At 29.1% G+C, this 20,098-nt stretch overlaps 1 protein-coding gene across 6 annotated transcripts in view; it reads left to right on the top strand.

Moving 5' to 3' along the window:
* The window catches only part of LOC107449899 (cell adhesion molecule Dscam1), a 268,555-nt gene that overhangs the window by 204,883 nt on the left and 43,574 nt on the right, over nucleotides 1–20,098 (top strand). For all 6 annotated transcript variants that reach the window (XR_015429738.1, XM_087153305.1, XM_087153308.1 and 3 more), the window contains exons 6-14: nucleotides 1,547–1,722; nucleotides 2,951–3,223; nucleotides 4,772–5,179; nucleotides 6,092–6,253; nucleotides 8,179–8,469; nucleotides 9,329–9,448; nucleotides 10,774–10,947; nucleotides 14,546–14,693; nucleotides 15,874–16,025. Coding sequence is in view for 5 of the 6 variants with exons in the window: in XM_087153305.1 (XP_087009431.1) it covers nucleotides 1,547–1,722; nucleotides 2,951–3,223; nucleotides 4,772–5,179; nucleotides 6,092–6,253; nucleotides 8,179–8,469; nucleotides 9,329–9,448; nucleotides 10,774–10,947; nucleotides 14,546–14,693; nucleotides 15,874–16,025 (1,904 nt within the window). In the remaining variant the exon portion in view is untranslated. The remainder of the gene's footprint in view (nucleotides 1–1,546; nucleotides 1,723–2,950; nucleotides 3,224–4,771; nucleotides 5,180–6,091; nucleotides 6,254–8,178; nucleotides 8,470–9,328; nucleotides 9,449–10,773; nucleotides 10,948–14,545; nucleotides 14,694–15,873; nucleotides 16,026–20,098) is intronic.

Raw genomic sequence — 20,098 nt, forward strand, 5'->3', positions numbered from 1 at the left:
CATAGTTAAAAAAAATCGATTTCTTAGCCGACTTTCAAGTAACTCTTAAAAGAGTTTATCAAATAAAAATATTTCATAAATTGCACCACACAACAAGTCGATAAAAACTTTTTTTTTCCATAACAGTCATCAACAAAAAAATCTTCGCTTACAGATAAAATTCCTGAATTCCATACTTTTTTGGATAAATAAAAACTCCAATGAGAAAAACCTAGATTAGGGTCTGAAAAGCCCGTAACAATACATACATAAAATAATTTTTATTGCTATTTTTTTTAGTTTCTGACTGAATTTTTTTTAGTTTTTTAGTTCTTCTATATATTATAACTTAGAGAGAAATTGAAACTTTTTTTGCACACTTCCTTAAGAGCAGAATTTTTTTAATATTTTAGTAACAAGCAATATGCTCGCCTTTTTGAAGAAAAAAAGAAGTGAACAAATTTTCATGAAATTGATCTTTCAGATTTGAAAGAAAATTAAATATTTTTCAATATATTTAGAAATCAATAGGATATTTTGGATATTTAAACTAATAAAATATTCAAGCATAAAAATAATATGATTTATAGTACTATTTTTATCTAAAGATAAACGTAGATCTATTTTAAGGCGCACTAGGATCTATTTATATATTATTCTTTATCAATGTCACAACATCCAGCAAATTAAAAAAAAGTATTTAACTAGATATGCACTAGTCTATTCCATTTTTTACGACTAAATAAAGAGTAACATTTGCCTAATTCTTGAAGGGTACTATGTTAAAATTTAAAGTTTAATGATGCTTATTTTTTGTCATTCTATTCATTAATAGTGGAAAAAAGTTTGAGGTACAAAGTATACAAATTAATTATAAATAATTACCAATTAATTAATTTAAAGGATGTAATTTTATATGGTAAAATACAAAATTTGAACGAAAACGGTCGAAAATTCGAATTTTAAGGATCCATCTTTTTTATATCCGAATTTTAAACATTTGTGTTTATTTCAAAAGTTTTAATCATTTGAAAAATATTTAAATATGGCATGAATTTTTAAGGTCTTTGTTAATTTTAAGCACAATGTGCGAATGAAAGATATTAACCGGTTTTAAAATTTTATGTTGTTTTCATTTTTATTACAATAGGCAACTTTTCAACACCGGAACTTATTTTTTGACCCATTCTATTGTGCAAGAAACTAACAAGCAAGTTAAAGCAGGAAAACTTGTTCTTGATGCCTGTTGTCTAATTTTTAGTACGTCTCTGTGTTCTTCTTTTTCAGCATGTCGATTGACGAAAATACTTCATTATAGGTCCGAAAACAGCATGTCTACTTATAACGGCTTTTTCACGATGTCTGCTTCATTCAAATGTAGTCCTAAGTTTACCTTTTCTTCCCTTAAACGCTTTTTTTGGTTCAACTCTTGATCGTATACTTTTCATTGTTCAAAAATATAAACTTAATTTGGTTCTTCGAAACTATGTGGATGGGAGTTTTTTTCATATGCATCTAAGACAATACTGACATAAAAGACATTTTTTTTTGTATTTATTTATTATAGGTGGTACAAGAAGGATGGCGTAAGATTAGTACCAGTTAACCCAAGACCGGGTGTTATTCTTCTCAGTGGCTCACTTTATTTTCAGCAGGTAAATGTTCGTGATTCAGGAACATATGTGTGTGTTGTCAACAACAGTGCTGGGGAGAAGAGAATGGAAAGTCATTTGACAGTAACAGGTAATATAAACATGTGCATGTTTTATAACCCTTAACAGTTATTAAATAATTTTAAAATGTTCATGATACTTAGGAACAAATAATGAATGCCGTGATGAATAATGAAATAGTGTATTCTTATTAAAATCATACTGTTAGCTGCTAGTATGAATCAATAATATGAATCGAAAAAAAACTTGAATTGGACCAGATGACTCAGTTCTTATGTTTGAATTAAAAACAAGTTTGGCAGCTCTTTTACTCAACTAAAACACCCCCATTAAATTAATGATAAAACTACTAACAACAACAATCAAATTTTACAATGTATTCTTAATAGAAAGTTTCAATTTTGTTTCAACGTTAAAAGTTTATGTATTTAGAACTAATTCCTCTTAATCTACTTAATCTTCGCGTAACGTTTGAATAAAGAATTTTCCTTACGACCAATGATTGATATTTCTCATGTAATCCTTGGAGCTGTTAAACCATTGGTAAATTATCCTAGAACAATTGAAGTTCAAAATTAATTTTTATGTCTGTGTTAATAGAGATTCTAATTACTATAGAACTGAAGTGCTTTTAAGTCTTAGCCTGTGCAACTGATCTAACTGACATCTTTTTATGACAGTAGTAAGATCAGTTGGCACTAGCAAAAAAAGTTGCAGAAATGAAAAAAAAATTTAACACATTTTTAGGCATTTTCTAGGTTATTTTTATGCTTTATGGTTTTTGTTTTTGATAAATTTAACCTTACACGCAAAGCCACTTGAAACCGTACTCCTCAAGTTCAAAATTGAAGCAAATTTTTCTGCATATCAAAATAATAATAATAATAATAATTCTTTAATTAATTCTAGACGACAATAATCAACCTTTAGAAAGTCTGAAATTTACTTTAATATTAAAAGTTTTCTTAATTTAAAACAAAATTCTTCTTAATCAACTTAATCCTCACGCAACGTTCCAATGAAGTATTTTCAATACCCTAATGATGAAAATTTTCCATTCAATCCTCAGCGCTATTAATAGTTCGGCAAAATATCCTACGGTCATCGAAGTGCAAATTTAATTTGAAATACCTGTGTTAAAAGCGATTCTAATCACGATAGGTCACAAGTGTCATTAAGTCACCTTCCTCCAGAGAGACGTGTTCATGGCACGTGCTCTAACTGACATCTAATTTGTGAGGACATTGATCAAGGTGGATGTTCCAGTAATAGGTTTTCCTTGTTTTCTTCTCTTGCAGCTCCCCTCTCTGCTCATCTTCATCCAAAGAGGATCCTTGTGGACGCCGAGAAACCTGTCACTCTCAAGTGTAACATCTCAGGATATCCGGTCGATTCCGTCACATGGATGAAGGATACCCGTACCCTTGCTGACAATTCCGGACGTGTCCGGATGCTCACGCGAGACATTATCCACATCAACTCTGTCGGAAGGGAAGATAGAGGGGTCTATCAATGCTTCGTGAGAAATTCTGATGATTCGTCTCAAGCATCAGCAGAGCTAGTTTTGGGAGGTACATTCCTGATTTGCTCAGTTGAAGCTCGAAATTTGCTTTGATGACTGTGGTTTAGCTTAGTAATATTTTTCTCAAATTATAGTAGAAAAGCACTTTTTACAGAAAAACAACAAAAAGTTATAGTTTTACTTATTTTTAAATTTTGTACATGTTAGAATAATTTTAAATTTTTAATTAATTAATTTTAAATTTTTGTACAACTAAATTACTTAAAGCAAATAGGCAATATTTGAGCTCATAAAATAAGAATACTCATTAAGGTATGAAGTTATTGTTTTACTTATTTTTAAATTTTTGTACATGTTAGAAAAATTTAAAATTTTAAATTAATTAATTTCAAATTTTGTACATATAGATCACTTAAAGCAAATAGACAATGTTTGAGCTCATAAAATAGAAATAGTCATTAAGGTATAGAGTAAATAATAGGAAAATATGTATGAACATAATAAAAGAAACATAATTTATGTAAGCATGAAACGACCAAAAATTATTATTGTTGATGAAAGAGAGTACAATTATTCACCCATAGTTTTCAACTGATACAGATATAACATGAATTAACACGGTGAAATCTGTGAGTCAACATAACAGACGTAATTTATTAAGAAGAATTGTCCTGGGATTTTATTTTATTTCTGCTAATTATGTTGATCTTTTTGTGCATTTTTGTTTGTTTTGCATTTAATAATTTTTAAAGTTATCAAATTTTTTTAAATCTTTTTAAGGAATGTTAAAATAAAGCTTCGAATGAAAATTCCTAACTTGGGAAAATATGAAAATAAAAACTCTAATTGCGATATTCATTCTATATATATTTAAATTTGATGCGTTTCGATTAGGAAATACCAATTGTTTGATCAAAAGGATACATAATTTTTTTAATTTGTTTAAAACAGTTATAATTTTAAAGAGTCTATTTCGAAATCATGATTAACAACTAAAATTACGAAATTATTAGAAATTATTAATTACTACTAATTATCAATTTAGCTACTTAACTACAAAATACACATTTTTACTCTTTTTGCATAATAAAATTAATGTAGAACAGCTTTTTTGGAAAATAAAGATAAATATAACCATACTGTCGCACAACACCACTCAGAATTTTAGTTATTGTAAGGGAAAATAATTTATGTTTCATAGTTACAAGAGACTTTACTACAGGTAGACATTGTTACAGACAGAAAATAATTTGTGTTCAGTTTTAATCTATCTTTTTTAGAAAAAGGTAAAATATTTTTAAATGCATAAGTTTCGTATAAAGTTAAAAAAAACATCCACACGACACTTGTCAAGAAAATGGTTTACTCCCAAATCATATTTTTTAAATTTAAAAACAATGAAAAATTTACATTTCTTTCAAACAACCCCATGAAACAAGTTTATCAATGAAAATTGAAAATGCAGGTTTAGAGATCCAATGTACTGTCTTATAATTAATATTAATGTGTGTCAGTCTTATATAATTGATTACTATCAAAAGCTTATTTTAAAAATATTATCTAGACCCTGAGATTAGTTTTTTTTTTCTCTTTACAGAAACTGCCCCATCATTTCATGAAACATTTTCCGAGAAAACCTTACGTCCAGGTCCCGTCATATCCTTCCAATGTGCCGCCTCAGGCACACCTTTGCCTCAAGTCACGTGGTCTCTAGATGGATATCCGGTGCCTGACAACGACAGAGTTCGTGTTGGCGATTATGTCAGCAGAAATGGCGATGTTATTAGTCACGTGAACATATCAAGTGTTAGAATAGAAGATGGCGGCATGTACAGTTGCGTGGCAAGGAATGATGTCGGGGAAATAAGGCATTCTGCAAGGCTCAATGTTTATGGACCACCCATGATTAGAGCCATGCCTGATCTATCAGTTGTCGCTGGTGAAGTAACATCGATTCAATGTCGAGTAGCTGGATACCCTATAGATGAAATTATGTGGGAAAAAGGTAGGTTATCAGATTTTACTCCAAAAACAATACCGATCTATGTTACAAAATTCAATATTATTTTTAGAAGGCACAATATTTTTTTGATAAAGAAGTAGAATTCCATTTAAAAATAATCTAGTTTCCCAATTTACTATTTTTGTTGAAGCAATGACTGAAGTGATATTCAGATAACTGAGAGGTCTATTTCAATGAAAAATTTAGAATAAATAAGTTGTTTGCAGACTTATCATTCGGAATATAGCAATGTGGTAGATAAATTTGTCTCCCGTGAACCACGTGATGTAAAATTTGGATGAAATTAATTCTTATAAATGTTTAAATTGTAAGTGCTAACAAAGTTTGTATAAAACCTCAGGTAAAAATCGAAAATAAAAACCACTTTTTGTACCGATAAGCAACCAGTTTCTTGCACAGTTACAGTATGGGATAGTAATTAAATAATTACAAAAATCGACTAAAATCGAGCGTTTATTGTGATGTATTTTGTTTAGATTCTGTCTGATTTTTCTATAGAAAGTTCAATGCCTGGAATCTTATAACCTTTTCTTTCTTTATAGATTGAAGTTTATGAATAAAAGTTATATTTTATCGAAAATTATTACTTATCTTAAAAAGGCGCATTATAGGGTCGTGTACTTATAAAATATTTCAGAGGCCGAGCATTTTTAATTCGATTTAAATTAAGCTATATTAAAATCATCCTTAAACACATGAATAGAGAAATTAGCATACCATTTTCGATAATTAAATGGTTAAAAACATTATTTAAAATAGAATGGAAATGCTTAAAACAACACATTCCACTTAATTTGCTGAATTTACATTCCATATTCTATGAATAAGTGCAATTATTTAAGTTTATAAGAAGTTAAATTAAGTCAATTTAAATACACTTCTTATTTCTTTCAGATGGCCGTCGCCTTCCAACAAATCGTAGACAACAAGTATTTGCCAACGGGACTCTCTTGATTGAGCAAGTTCAACGTCATGAAGATGAGGGCTCTTATGTCTGTTCTGCTAGAGCTGCAGACTCGGCTTCTGTAGATGGCAGTCTGAAGATAACAGTTAAAGGTACATAGATACAGTTATAAAAAAAAATATGTGTCTGAAAAATTACTTTTAATTTAAATCAGTTTAATTAAGTTTTCAAAAATTTAACTATTTACAATTTTTATGGATTTTATTTTTAATTAGTTAAATTAATTTAAAAAAATTTAAATTCAAGTTTTACATAGAAAATTGAAATAAATAAAAAAAAACAATTACCCTTTGAAGTGTACTCTTCAATTCTAGGAATTAAAATGGTTGATTAATTTTAACGTGGTGCCATGAATATTGAAAAAAAAACAATTAAAAATCCATTTATTGTGTTTTCTTCTTGTTAATTTTCAAGGAGTATACATGTATACTATAAAACTCGCAGTGTACTGTACAACAACAAATAAAAATATTGATTGATATTGATATTTGAATCAATGACATTGATTTAAAACAGCATTTGTGTTTCTTTTCATAACTCCAAACTCGTAGTTATATAAAAAAATTTTACACCACACATGGAGAAAAAAAATCTGGTAAAATTTCCGAGCTGTAAAATACTGACATTTCTAGCAAGGAAAAAAACAAAAAAAAAATTTTGTTAATAAAGCCAAAACATACAATATTTTAAACAATTAATTTGGTAATTTTCCCCTTTCATACAGTAACTGTTATCGCAATTTCTGTATTCCAAAATTATAGTACATGCCACCACACATTTAGTAAACAAATACAACACTGAAAAATAAATTTAACCGAATAAATGGTTTCATGGTAACAAGAATAAAAAAAATATCATGATAAATTACCAAACATTGCCACGTTTACTAAATTTATAAAACCATATTTCATTGTTATTTTCACAAAAATCATTTCCAAAGCGGTGTGGAAAAATTATCGCGCTTTTTTGATGTTCCCATCGTACCAAAAAAACGGCAAATTTTACCATCTTCTGGTATTTTTCCCCATGCTTTTTTCTCAGTTCAGTGAGAAATGCAAAAATATATTTTTTATCAAAGTGATTAAGCTGTGGTGGATCAGAAGATAAAGCGTTCGTCTTCCAATGAGGTAAACCTGGTTCAAATCCCAGCGGTGGCTGGTCGATACAAAATTCTGACTCGTCTCGCTCTGACCACAATGATGACGAATAATATCCGCATTGGTTGCCGGATCACGGGTTAGAGCTAAACATGGGAGGTTTTCGTGGTTTTTCTCTCCATGTAACGCAGATGTGAGTTAGTTCCATTAAAAAAAGTCCTCCACGGAGACAAACTTTCTCCCAATAATTGATCCTAGAGTTCCCTTGTCTTCTGGATTAGGTTCAAAATTTCAGGGGTACGGAGTTGAACATTAGTTGCCGTAAACCCAAAAACGTAATGGCTGTTCAACGATAATAATAAAATTATTATAAAATATAAAAGTGATCTCTTAATCTTTCTTAATGCCATTAAAAATTTATAATAATTAACAAAAATATATGTATAAATAATGAATTATAATTAGTTTGTAAAGTAATTATACAATTTTCAGTTCAGCAATACTTTTCTAGTGTAATTTTCTAGACTTTTTAAGTAATAATTTATGATCTAATTACAGTTTTTTAATTAAGTACTTACTGAATCGCTGCATTCTATTTATACTCAGTTATTAAAGTACATTAAATACGATCTCATGAAAACGATTTGGTAATAATAATACACACTTATCAAAAACAATAGTCATATTTATTTGTTATCATAAATTTAAATTTACGCAATTTTCTTCGGAAAAGCTTATTAATATTAAAAAAGTGCTAAGTAATTTCTTGCTGAATTAAATTTAAGAAGTAAAATGTTTTCAATTAATATGTGCTTTTAATCAAATTTATTAATTTTTAATTAATTTATGTAAAATTAAACAAAATTTTAATTAATTCTTAACTTGCACACCCTGTTTCTAATTAATTTTATTTTTTGCAGAAAAGCCAGTTATCATGCCTTTTTCATTTCCATCTGAAAATTTAAAAGAAGGTATGAAAATCTACGGAATGTGTGCTGTATCAGCCGGGGACCCACCATTTCATATATCGTGGTTAAAGGATGGCAGACCGATTTCTGCCTCTGATAGTGACATTACTATACAAATGATAGGACAAGATTTTAGTTCAATGACCATAGATAGTGCTACTACAAGGCATAGTGGACACTATACATGTGTTGTAAAGAATGATGTTGCTACTGTTAACTATACTGCTACTCTCACAATCCACGGTAAGCTAATATAATCTATTTATTATTGGTACGTTTCGTTATTGTTTTTCAGTTTTCTCTTAAAAACTAATTTAATTTTGTTAAACACAAACATTTATTTCATATTTTAAATTCAGTCCGGTACACAATACATTAGCAAGGAAGTTAAATAATTACACAAAAGGGAATTCCAGTAAAAATATTTTAATATAACTAGATCAAAAAGTTATCCTGTTTTAAGGAATTTTTCCCTGCATTATTTATCAATGGAATTACTATTTCAGGGAAGGCGTTATAAAATGAATTAATTTTTCTTTCAATTCAGTATTTTTTTTTTTACTGTAATTTATTTTTACTGTAACAAAAGTTTTAATGGCAAGTTATTTTTTTTTACATCCTATACCTGCAGCAACCAAAAAAAAAAAAAAAACTAAAAAGAAGGAAAAATGTTTCAATTTGGTTGGATAGAAAAATGTAACAGATGTTAGTTATAAATAATAATAATAAATATGAGGATTGTTGAAAATTTTTCGCGTCTGAAAATTATCAATTATTATTATTATTCATAAAAAAAACTATAACATTGCTTGTGAGAGCATTTAAATTACAATGAAACATACATTTATTTATAGTAAGTGTTATAATATATAAAATTGTAAAATTTCTTATTTACGCTTTAATCATATTTTTATCTGAAGAAATAAAAAAATATTAAGAGCCCCTCATTAAGGAGATAAATATAAAGTCTTCTGTTATTTGCTGAATTTGATATTTAGTTTGTAAATATGTAAACTTTTTGACTCAACTAATGGCTAATATAATCATTGTTCCAGTTTGGCGTATTCTGTTGTACATTTTAATAGTCTGTTTTCTTCCGTAGTTCCTCCTCGTTGGCGAATGGAACCAGCTGACACGAGTGTTCTTGTTGGAAGAAGCGTGTCACTTCATTGCCAAGCAGATGGTTTTCCGCAACCTCAGATTCGTTGGGAAAAAGCCTCTGGTACCTTTTATTTACTGTTTTATCGTTGCTCCTCCGTTAGGGATAATTTGTGCGCTGGCATCATTCTTGATGGAATTTTTTCCTTTAATAGAGTTTTCTCCATAGAATACTTGAAGTTGAAAAAAGAGATTACTATAAATACAGAAAATAACATCGAATACTATGTGTAAATAAAAACAATTAAACAAAAACCATAGTTAAACTGTAAAGAATTCTGGATAAAATAACGGATAAAGTAGTGGAACTAATAAGGCCTGCTTTAAGACAAGCGCCTTCTCTGGGGGTCAGCGGGTAGTTGACGCCAACAAAATATTGTTTTGTTACCTCAGCGTGAGCAGTCGGACCAACGCAGACATTATCTCGCATTGCGCATGCGTTAATAACGTAAACAAATATTTATTTTGAATTTGTATTGATTTTGTTATTGTCGACCAGTACTTTGGAGAACAAATAATAACTTTGTTCAAGAAAAAACACATTAGCTAAACGAAAAAGAAGAGGAAGAAGAAGCTATGTTTAATGTTAAAATCAAAATCTTGGCTGATTCCAATGCTCTGTAGGATGTTGTCCGCCATTGCTCCCGTCGTTAACGTTACGTTGTAATCCAACTGCAGTTGATTCGGACGTCAGTCGTCGTTCAAGTTGAGCTTTCGATGACGTATGCTATCTATCGCACAATTTGGCCAATCAGGGGTTAGCACTAGCTTCAAGCTGACGTTTTGTAACGCCGACCTGTCCTAAGAAACCAGGGCATCATCCGTAAAATCCATTTTACAGTAAAATTAATTTTTACCGTAAAATATTATATTATGATTTTTGCAGTAATATTCATTTAATTAGAATGATTCAGTGACTTAACCGTAATTATTTCTGTAAAAATGCAGTTCTTGTGTGTTTCTTTCGTTGCATATTCCGGTAAAAATAGATTTTTAACGAAATAGATTTTACTGTAAAAATTACCTGCACCCTGAATGACCATGCTTTTTTACCGTACTCTGATCTACAATTTTATACAGTGTACCCTTGAAATAGCTTGGATTATTCTGCTGAAGGGTTTTCAAGCAAAATTGAGTGATAGATTTGAATGCCTATTTCGTCAAGTATATTGCTCATTTCGCACCGGTACATTTTTACCGTGACTTGATCCGAAATTTTTTGCAGTGTATGGAAATCTGTTTACAGAGTACGAAAATATGTTTAGTTGCAATGTTGTCTCGAAAAAAACATATGTGTGGGATAATTTTTCCCTCTAAGCTTCATTCTGCAAAAGAATTTGGTTAAAGTTTTGGTTCTAAACACTTACTCTACGCATATATTTATTTCAGATCGTTCCGCAAGAGATTACAGACCGATTAGCACGAGCTATCATCACCAAATATTTGAAAATGGCTCTCTCACAATACAAGATATAACAGAGGAAGATGGAGGGTATTACTTGTGCCAAGCAACTAACGGTATCGGACCTGGTCTCAGCAGTGTTGTTACCCTAAGTGTGCACGGTAAAGATGTATTTCCTTAATTTCACTTTAAAATCTATTAGCTGTTTAAAAGTTACACTGGCATGTATAAGTTATGGGTAAAGTAATAAATCCGGTTAATATTAATATTAACCTGTCAATATTATTAATAACCGCTTCCTATGGTCAAAGTGAGAAACCGGTCAAAATTAATAATTATCGCTTCTTTTAGTCAAAGTGAGAAATAAAAAGGGGAAATTGCTGTATCCTATTCTGTGGCAGAATAATCACAAACCAAGTTGGTTAAGTTTTGGCAATTTCGAGGCAGCAGCCAGCTAACAACTAAAAATAAATATCACAGAAAGGGACTAACGTGAAAGGTATAACTAGTAATTTTTCCAGTTTAAAATCAATTTGGTGACTCGGCGATTGCAGTTGGCGCAACAGATCACGATACGAAAATAATATCCCCAAGCAAAACATGGAAGAATGGCATTGACCAAACTTCATTGGTTATAATTAATAATAACAACCGATCAATGCGATGAATTTGCTTAAATTTTTCACTTTAACCGGCTTATCTGGTTATTATTATTATTGAACTGTAAGTATTAATAGCAACCGACTAGTCATATTGACCGTAACATGTACATTGTCCCAAATATGATCATCAGTTTGTAAAAAAATTAAAGAAAAACGGAAGAAGTTAGAAACGTACAGTCTGATGAATTCTACTTTATAAAATGATGTATTAATATTTTCACAAAGTTACAAAACTAAATACACAGTTTGTCAACAGATAGTGCCGCTGACTCGAAAAGTTTTATTTTATTTTATAACCGTCGTTAAACAGCCAACCCGCTATTGGGTTTACGACTACTAATGGTCAACTCTGTAGCCTTGAAATTTTAAACCTAATCCAGAAGACAAAGGAACTCCTGGATCAAGTAATGGGAAGAATTTTGCCTTTTGGAGGACATTTCGATGGAACTAACCAGCATTTAAACCTCCATGAAACCTCCATGAACCATGAAAACCTCCCACGGTTAGCCCGATGGCAAGGAGACTCTAACTCTTGATCCGTCCACCATTGAGGATATTTTACGTCAGCACTGTGGTCAGTGCTAGCCGAGTGTGGAATTCGTATTGACCAGCCATTGCTGGGATTCAAACCGTGTCCACCTAATTGGAAGGTGAACGTTTTATCCCCTGAGCCACTACGGCTCTGAATGGAAAAAAAAATATTAAAAAAATATTTCTGCTTCTTGTTACACATTTCCAAATCGGCGCTTTTGTTAATTTTATAATTAAAATTCGCCACATCATTGCTTTTTGCATTTTAAACGTTCTTATAATTTTTGAAATAGGGTGATAAATAAGCAAAATTTCGCAAGAGCAATGTAATAAATTGCTTGAGTTTGGTCTTTTCGCGTTTGTCATGAATCTTTTTAAATTGTACAGTCTTAGACGCTTGACTAAGCACCATTGATAGTTTATTTGCATGACAGTTTTTCAAGAGGGAAACTAATTATCTGCATGATGATAAATACAACTGAAAGAATCAGTTTTCGAACAGAAAACATAATGACTTTATTAATACAATTATGTTAAAAAGAATCTGGTATTTTAAATCTTGTAAACTTCAAAAATTAAGCGTGTATGGATAGATCACTATTATTTAGCATTTTTTTATCATCTTAAAATATTTTAACTTTTCGTCATTTTTGATGTATTATTATTTTATGACTTCTTTTTTCCTAAATTAACTTACTGACAATTTTTGTATAAAATTGTAATTCAAATTCACAAATAAACCTCAAAAATATAATAATAATAATCACTATATGTGAATAACGTGGACTTAGAGTTATAAACTCAAACGTTCATTTTCTTCACTCTTATAATTACGGATCATAACGAAAAATACTTAACTTTTTTAATATTTTAACTAAAGATTTTATTTTAAAATATTTAGTTACTTTATTAATTTTCAATCTTACATGAAAAATTGTTGAATTACAAAAACTAAAGTAGCAGATCTTTATAACCAATTACATAACTTTTTGGTGCTTAATCATAAGAAATATGAACTCTATTTTGTGTTTAATTTATTTCTCTAATATTTGAGCAATATTCTAAAGCAACAAAGTAACTTATATTCAAACATTAATAGACATACTGTTAAATCAAATTTCATAACAGTGCAGATTAAACCATTTAAAAATGTGGGAAACCAAAGAAAAATATTTTTAAAGAAACTTTAAAAGTCCCTAAAATATTTTTCATGAATTAAAGATATAATAATTTAATCCCGAAATAATTAGCTTTTTTTAATATTTAAACTTAATTTTAAAAATTGAATTTCTTTCTGTATTTTTAATTTTAGTTTTGTCGGAACTATTGTACCTTTTTTTTGAATGAAATTTAATGATAGATATTAATTAAATTCTTTATTACATATTTAAGTGCTATTTAAATCGTAAAAACACTTGTAATTTGTATGTAACCAGGTTTAAACTGAAGATAATATATCACTAAAAAATAATTACAAATTGCTTTTTCTAAACTGGTGAATTCTTAGAAATGAATTATAGGCAAACCTATTACACCGACAAAATTCTGGAAAAAAAGTCATTTATTTCTTTTGCAGTGTAAAATGTCAAAATTATCGTACGAAAGGATAATGAAAGTTTCCTTAGCAGTTTGAAAATATTTATTCTTACTTTTGAAGAACATAAATGTTTTTTGCAAAAAGTGATTTTTGCAATTACGGTGAAATACTTTAGAAATTTAATGTCAGAAAAATGCAAATTGTTTTCTGGTTATATCCTTTTCAAAGGTTTAACTTGGATACATATTAAAACTTTTATACTAGGTTTACGAATAATTTTTCATGCAGACGTTGTTTTAATATTGCATGAAATATAGGCTTAACGCTTTTTAAACCATTAAAATTTTCCTACCTAATTTAAATTTTCATAACTTTTCCTTTCTTACATAAATTTTCATAACTGTCTTCCCTTTTTCTATATCATTATATTTTATGCATGATCTTGTTGAAAATTTTTGTCACTTTAAAGACTTTTATAAAAAAAATGCATGGCAATTTACTTTAACCTAAATTATGATTTAGTAAAAATAAAATTGACACTTACCTTGATTATTAGTTGAAATTAAAGGATTAATATTAAAAAGGATATTAAAGGATTTAATATTACAAAGTACCATTTTGGAAACATTCATACACGATATTACTCATGGAAATCGTGAAAATACAAAAAATTCATTTTTAGTGTTTTACTATGAATTGCTTTATTTTATTCGCCTAATTTTTTCTTTTCATTTCAATACCATTCAAATAGTTTAATCTTTGAAATTTTCAATAAAATTTATAATGCAATATTCATCAGCTATCACCATAACATATTTGTTAATCATTTTGATACATTATTTGATATAAATTGTAATTATAATAGTTTGGAGAATCTTTAAAGTATCATAATATCACGCTAATCAGCATATTAGAGAATGATAATAAGCAAGGTTTGGTGCTTAAAAAATTATCAATTTAATTTCAAACTTTTTTTACTGAATAAGCCGGTTTGTTTTAAACGTTATTGAATTATTGTTGTTTTTGCAGAATCACCTCGCTTTGAAGCAAAATTTCGAACCCAAATGGTAAAGAAAGGGGACGATGTTACGTTATCTTGTTCTGTGTCTGGAGATTCACCATTGTCAATCACATGGACCCGGGATAAACAACCATTAAATTTGGAAACAGAACCAAGGTAAGTGTTTTTATAATTGGCTAAAACTGTATAGTACTTAAAAAGTATTATGTGCAGGTCCAGATATATGAACACATCAATTATTAAAAGAAGATAAAAGCATAGAGTGGTTAAAATTAAAAATACTACTGATTTGTTCAACATACCTGATTTGTTCTACATGGAGTCCGTTCTTGTGATGTCAATGAAATTTGATACTACATACCATGGAACAAAAACTTAATAAAAATTAGTTTTAATTCCAATCACCAGGTTGAATTCCATATCGCAGATGCATTCCATGTCAAATGCCTCTAAAAAACGAGTTATAACGAGTTCAACCTAATTATGAAAGATTTCTATGTCTAATACAGCAACGTGATATGCTTTCTTTTAGCTCAGTTTTAGCTTGGAAGCCACTTCAGTACTCTATTCAGCAGCATTCCATTGTCCAACAATGTTTCCACCAGTTTAATAACAATCTTATTATAGTTAATTCAGTCATAATTGCATTATGCAAAATTTTTACTTTGCAATGACTACTGGTTTTTATACCATTCCAAGTAATTTTAAAGTTCTTCTCGTACTGAATAGCGTTGTCTGTCTGTTAAAATGTAAACTATTTTTCATTGCAGATTTTGTTCCCGTGGTTCACATTACATTCATAACAAATTTTTTAACATCCATCCACTAAGCACCTAAAACGGGAATTTTTTTCCATTTAAATTATAAGTTTGATTATAATTACCCAATACAATATTTCTTGATGATTTTAACATTCTTGAAAACTAAACCTTCTACAACTTCCTTCTTTAAGTATAGAAATGGTAGAGAGTTTCAAAATGAGTATTGGCTATTGAATGATTGAACCAATGCTAAAAACCGAAATTAGCAAAATGTAGTATGTATTGTTGTTGTTGTGTCTATGCTAGTGCAAAGTTTAATTAGAGTCCTCCAAAAGTCTTGATAACAAGGTCTTCTAACTGGAGCCCGATGGCCATGGAGAATTTCGATGGGAGAGTATGTATTGTTAACTGCGCATTGTGAATTTCAAGCAATTCAATGTTCTATTTTCTCAAGTTGTGTCAAACACCTAAAGTATTCCTTTCTTTATTGATATCATTAATTTTGTGTATTCATTTTTTGTAAAATTAGGTTCCGCAAGCAGTTAAATCTACTTTATTATTATTTTATGTTATAGGTTTCAAGTTACACAAGCTTCAAATGGAGAAAACAGATTGAAATCAATGCTTAGAGTAACCTCTGTAGGTAGAGTTGATTCAGCTCTGTATACATGTTTAGCTTCGAATACTTATGGAGAAGATGACACAAATATACAGCTGATTGTACAAGGTATGCATGCAACTTACTTAAATATTTTAAAATAAATTAAAAAAGCGTTAATAATTAAATGCCAAGGAAGAAAAATTGCTATTATAGTTGGATTTTAAAATGCGACAACATTTGTATGGTGAAAATGATTGAAAACAATCAATAATGCTTTTTCTTGTGCTGGTATTTATTTAAAAAGAAGATGCCTAATTTTTTATATACAACAAGCCAATTAAAGTTTTGATGCGCCTGTAAATTCTGCTATTTTTTGTTACTATTTTACGTTTACAATTTCAAATATAGAAAAGGGTAGAATATGTTTCAATTAGGATTGCATGCAGTTAAATTAGGTAACGAATGCCAGTTTCATGAAATCCCACACTATTGGAATTTTCATTCTAAAATTATGATAAAATGACTAGCAGCAATCTGTTCATCTAACAACCGCAAAGTTTATGGTAAAGAGCATTTTTTTTATATTTGTGATTTTGAAACCGTTTGCAACAAGTATGGTTAAAAAATCATGTTTACGAAACTATGTAGTTTTTTAAACCATTTACAACTAGCATGGTTTCAAAAACACAAAAAATAAGTTTTACTGGACATTCAAGATAGCTTAAAAGATTTATGGTATGCAGTCATCTATGAGAGAATGAGAGTATTGTATTCTATATGTATAATATTGCGTTGTCTACGCTAGGAATCGAACTCCCAATCTGTTGGTAATGGTTGGCAGATTACCCTTCTTGGCTATAATATGTACCCATCTGCAAAGAAAGTGGTTCTATTAGGTGGACCCAGTTGGTGCGATAAAATCTTGGTTGTGTAACCATATTACGTGAAAGCAGTTAATAAATGGTTTTCTCACAGTTAACAATTTGAATACCATCTTTTTTATGGTTATTTGACTTTTTTGCTTGAATATGGTAAATTAACAATTAAATAAATTGTTATTTCTAACAGGGCAATATAATATAGTTAGAAGTTATTTTTTGTACGATAATTTGATGCGCTGATTTCTATAAAGTAAATGTAAAATAGATTCAATGTGTTATGCTTGAAAAATACTTTGGCAGGGAAAAAGGGATAATTTTTGGTACCCCGAATGGACAATTACATCATCTCTTATTTTTATTTTTAATCCGAACTTATTGGAATTTTCTCCCTGAAACCGAATATCTAATTGCTTTTTTTTCCTCCAATGTTTATTTATTTAATTATTAAACATTTAAATTGCCCTTAAAAGAATCTGTAATTGAGGCGATCAAAAACGATCCCTGAGTGGTTATGACATCAAGTGTGCTGAATGTAAACGTGCCTCCTCCGTTCTCTAAGGCTATTTCAATGCTCTTTTAGTTTTGATATCACTTATAATCGTATGGATATCCTTTGTATAATGATAGTAAATATTTTGTGAATTAAATTTACGGCTTTGAGAGTGTGTGCAAAATGGAAGAAAGTTTACTAACGAAAGTAAACTTCAAACTGTTTACCCATCACTAAAATAGCTGAAGAAATGTTTATTCAACTTTTTACAACGAATCAACATTTCTATTCGGATGAAATCAATGGTGTTAAAGTTCATAGAAAATATTATTTTTTTCCACTTATTTTTAAGTTAATATAATGCTCAATTACACCCTTATTACTAAATTAAAATTAGTCCCAGATTGGATAGAAATAGTATACATTTCGATATGGGGTGGATGATTTTATTATTCGGTATTGCATTTAAAAATCAGTGTATTCATAAATCTATTCTATTAAAAAATATTCAATCAGTCCATCATCATTATAACTCATGTGCTATTGTTTAAATATTCAGCTAATTAAAATTTAGGTTTGCCTTTTTATTTATTTATTTTTACTCGAGTTGAACCATGAATGCTTTTATTTATATATTTTTTAGTCCCTTAACAATCGGTTAATTTTCAAGAAACGGTCATAAAAGTGATTATTTTTTTATACACATATATCATATACGTACTTGATTAGTGCTGACATCTAGTTTAAAGAGAACTAACTATCTACAACTTCCTTAAAAATACCCTGATATTGCCATCTGGTGTGTGAAAAGAGAAAAATGTTTTCCGAGCAAAAGAAATGAATTAGTTTTATTCTTATTGGCGCACAACTGAAAAACACTCCAGCCCGGAAATATCACGGGGGCGAGAAATAGAGGGCGAAACCTCACCCCGTCATTTTCCCGGGAGCGAGAAGGAAGGGGTTAAAGTAAATATTTACTAATGCAGTATTTTTTTTCTTATTTTTTACTATGTATTAAATATTTAAAAACACATTAATGCTGATATTTATTCCTAAAATTGTTTTTTGAGAAAACTAGGAATTTTGCTATAGTTAGAAATTAATTTCAAATTTATAAATTTTTTCTTTCTGCAATATAGTATTTACAAAGTATGGTTATTGTTATTTTTTCTCCTTATTTCTGCAAACTATTTGTCAGTGTTTGTAAAGAAGAATTCTAAAATAGTAAAATTAATGTATTATACATTTTTAATGAAAAATATTTAATTAAAATAGGAGAAAAAATATCAGGTTAATCATTCTGTATCGCCGAAAACGGAGCAGCACTTTCACGAATCTAGTTCATTAAAACATATCTGTCCATCATCATCGTCTTCGCTACAATCTATGCGCTTTTACTTAAAATTTCACATATTGTAATTTAATTCAGCCACATAGTTTCAGCGAATTAAGCTAAACTTCTTTTATTTCACTAAATCTAAAGAATTAAAAAAAAATATGCAAAATGAAAGGAAATTCTAAAGCACATTTTTGATTATTTATTAAAAAATTAAATATACAATAATTTTGATATCGTTCTCAAAATTTTTATTCCTTGAGTAAGTATGATTTAGCTGCACCAAAAAAAATTTTTTTATGCACATTAATAAAATTTAATTCCTGTTTCTGCTGTGTAGAAAAAAGTAAATGCATATTCATGATTTCAATACTCTTATAACGTAGATTAACGTTAATTAAAATAATGTGAATAAAATCAACTGGAATATATTAATTTCTTCTTTTTTTTTTAACTTAAAAACATTTTTTTAAAAGAATGAATTAAAAGTTAGGCTGGGATCACAATTTTTTTCAAAAGAGTACTGCCATTTTGAAGAAAATTCCCTGCATTAAATTCCAGCTAGAATTAATAAGTGAAAAAAAATTAATAACTTAAAAATGTAGAAATTTAAAATATTATAAAAATACTTTATATTTATCCCACATTTTCATTAAGCTACATTAGGGTGCAATTTATTTCATCAAATATTAACAATGTTTTAGTGGATTCCATTGAAATTTAAAATATTATAAAAATACTTTATATTTAGCCCACATTTTCATCAAGCTACAATAGGGCACAATCTATTATGCATATCTTCGTTCTCATATAGTTATTTACCATCTAAACTAATTGGATTTAATTACGAAAATTCAAACGAAGGCAAGAACGCAATCGCTTTCACAGAACAGCGATTGTAAACGAACGGCAGATGGGCACGCGTGACGTCAATTCATGAATAATCACTTAACTCTCCATTTCTGACGAAAACGAAAGTAAGCATTTTTTGGTGAAAAAAACTAAATAATTAGCACTATTAGAAAAGTAATAAAATGTTTTCCGGGATTTATAAGGGATTCTCAATGCATTAGGATTTTTAAAAAAAATGACTGTAATCGTCCATTCTAGCAGTATGGCTTTTCAAAATGACAATTCACCCTCTGATTCTGGGTGATCAAGAAAGTATTTAAAATATATTTCCTATATTAAATAATAATTAACCTTAATTTCATTCAATAAAGTCAGTATTCGGGGATCTAGTAAAAAGAATTGAAATAAACTGTTATGTTTTTAATTCGAATAATTGGGAAATTTTAAAATATCTTTAAAGAGTGCAATTATTACTAGATAAAAAGCTAAAAATATCAGTTGAACCTAATTGTGGGATTAGTAAGCCAGTTAGGCTGGTTTCATTTCGACTGTTTAGAGATTGTTCTAGAGTAGCAACCGAGTAATTTCTGTTGAGAGCAGTTTGATTGCTTCCTAGTGATGTTATAGTTGAAATAGAATC

Source organism: Parasteatoda tepidariorum, chromosome 10, assembly GCF_982258835.1.
Source record: "Parasteatoda tepidariorum strain Cologne lab strain chromosome 10, Ptep-v5.0, whole genome shotgun sequence".
In the NCBI taxonomy this organism is placed as follows: Eukaryota; Metazoa; Arthropoda; class Arachnida; order Araneae; family Theridiidae; genus Parasteatoda; species Parasteatoda tepidariorum.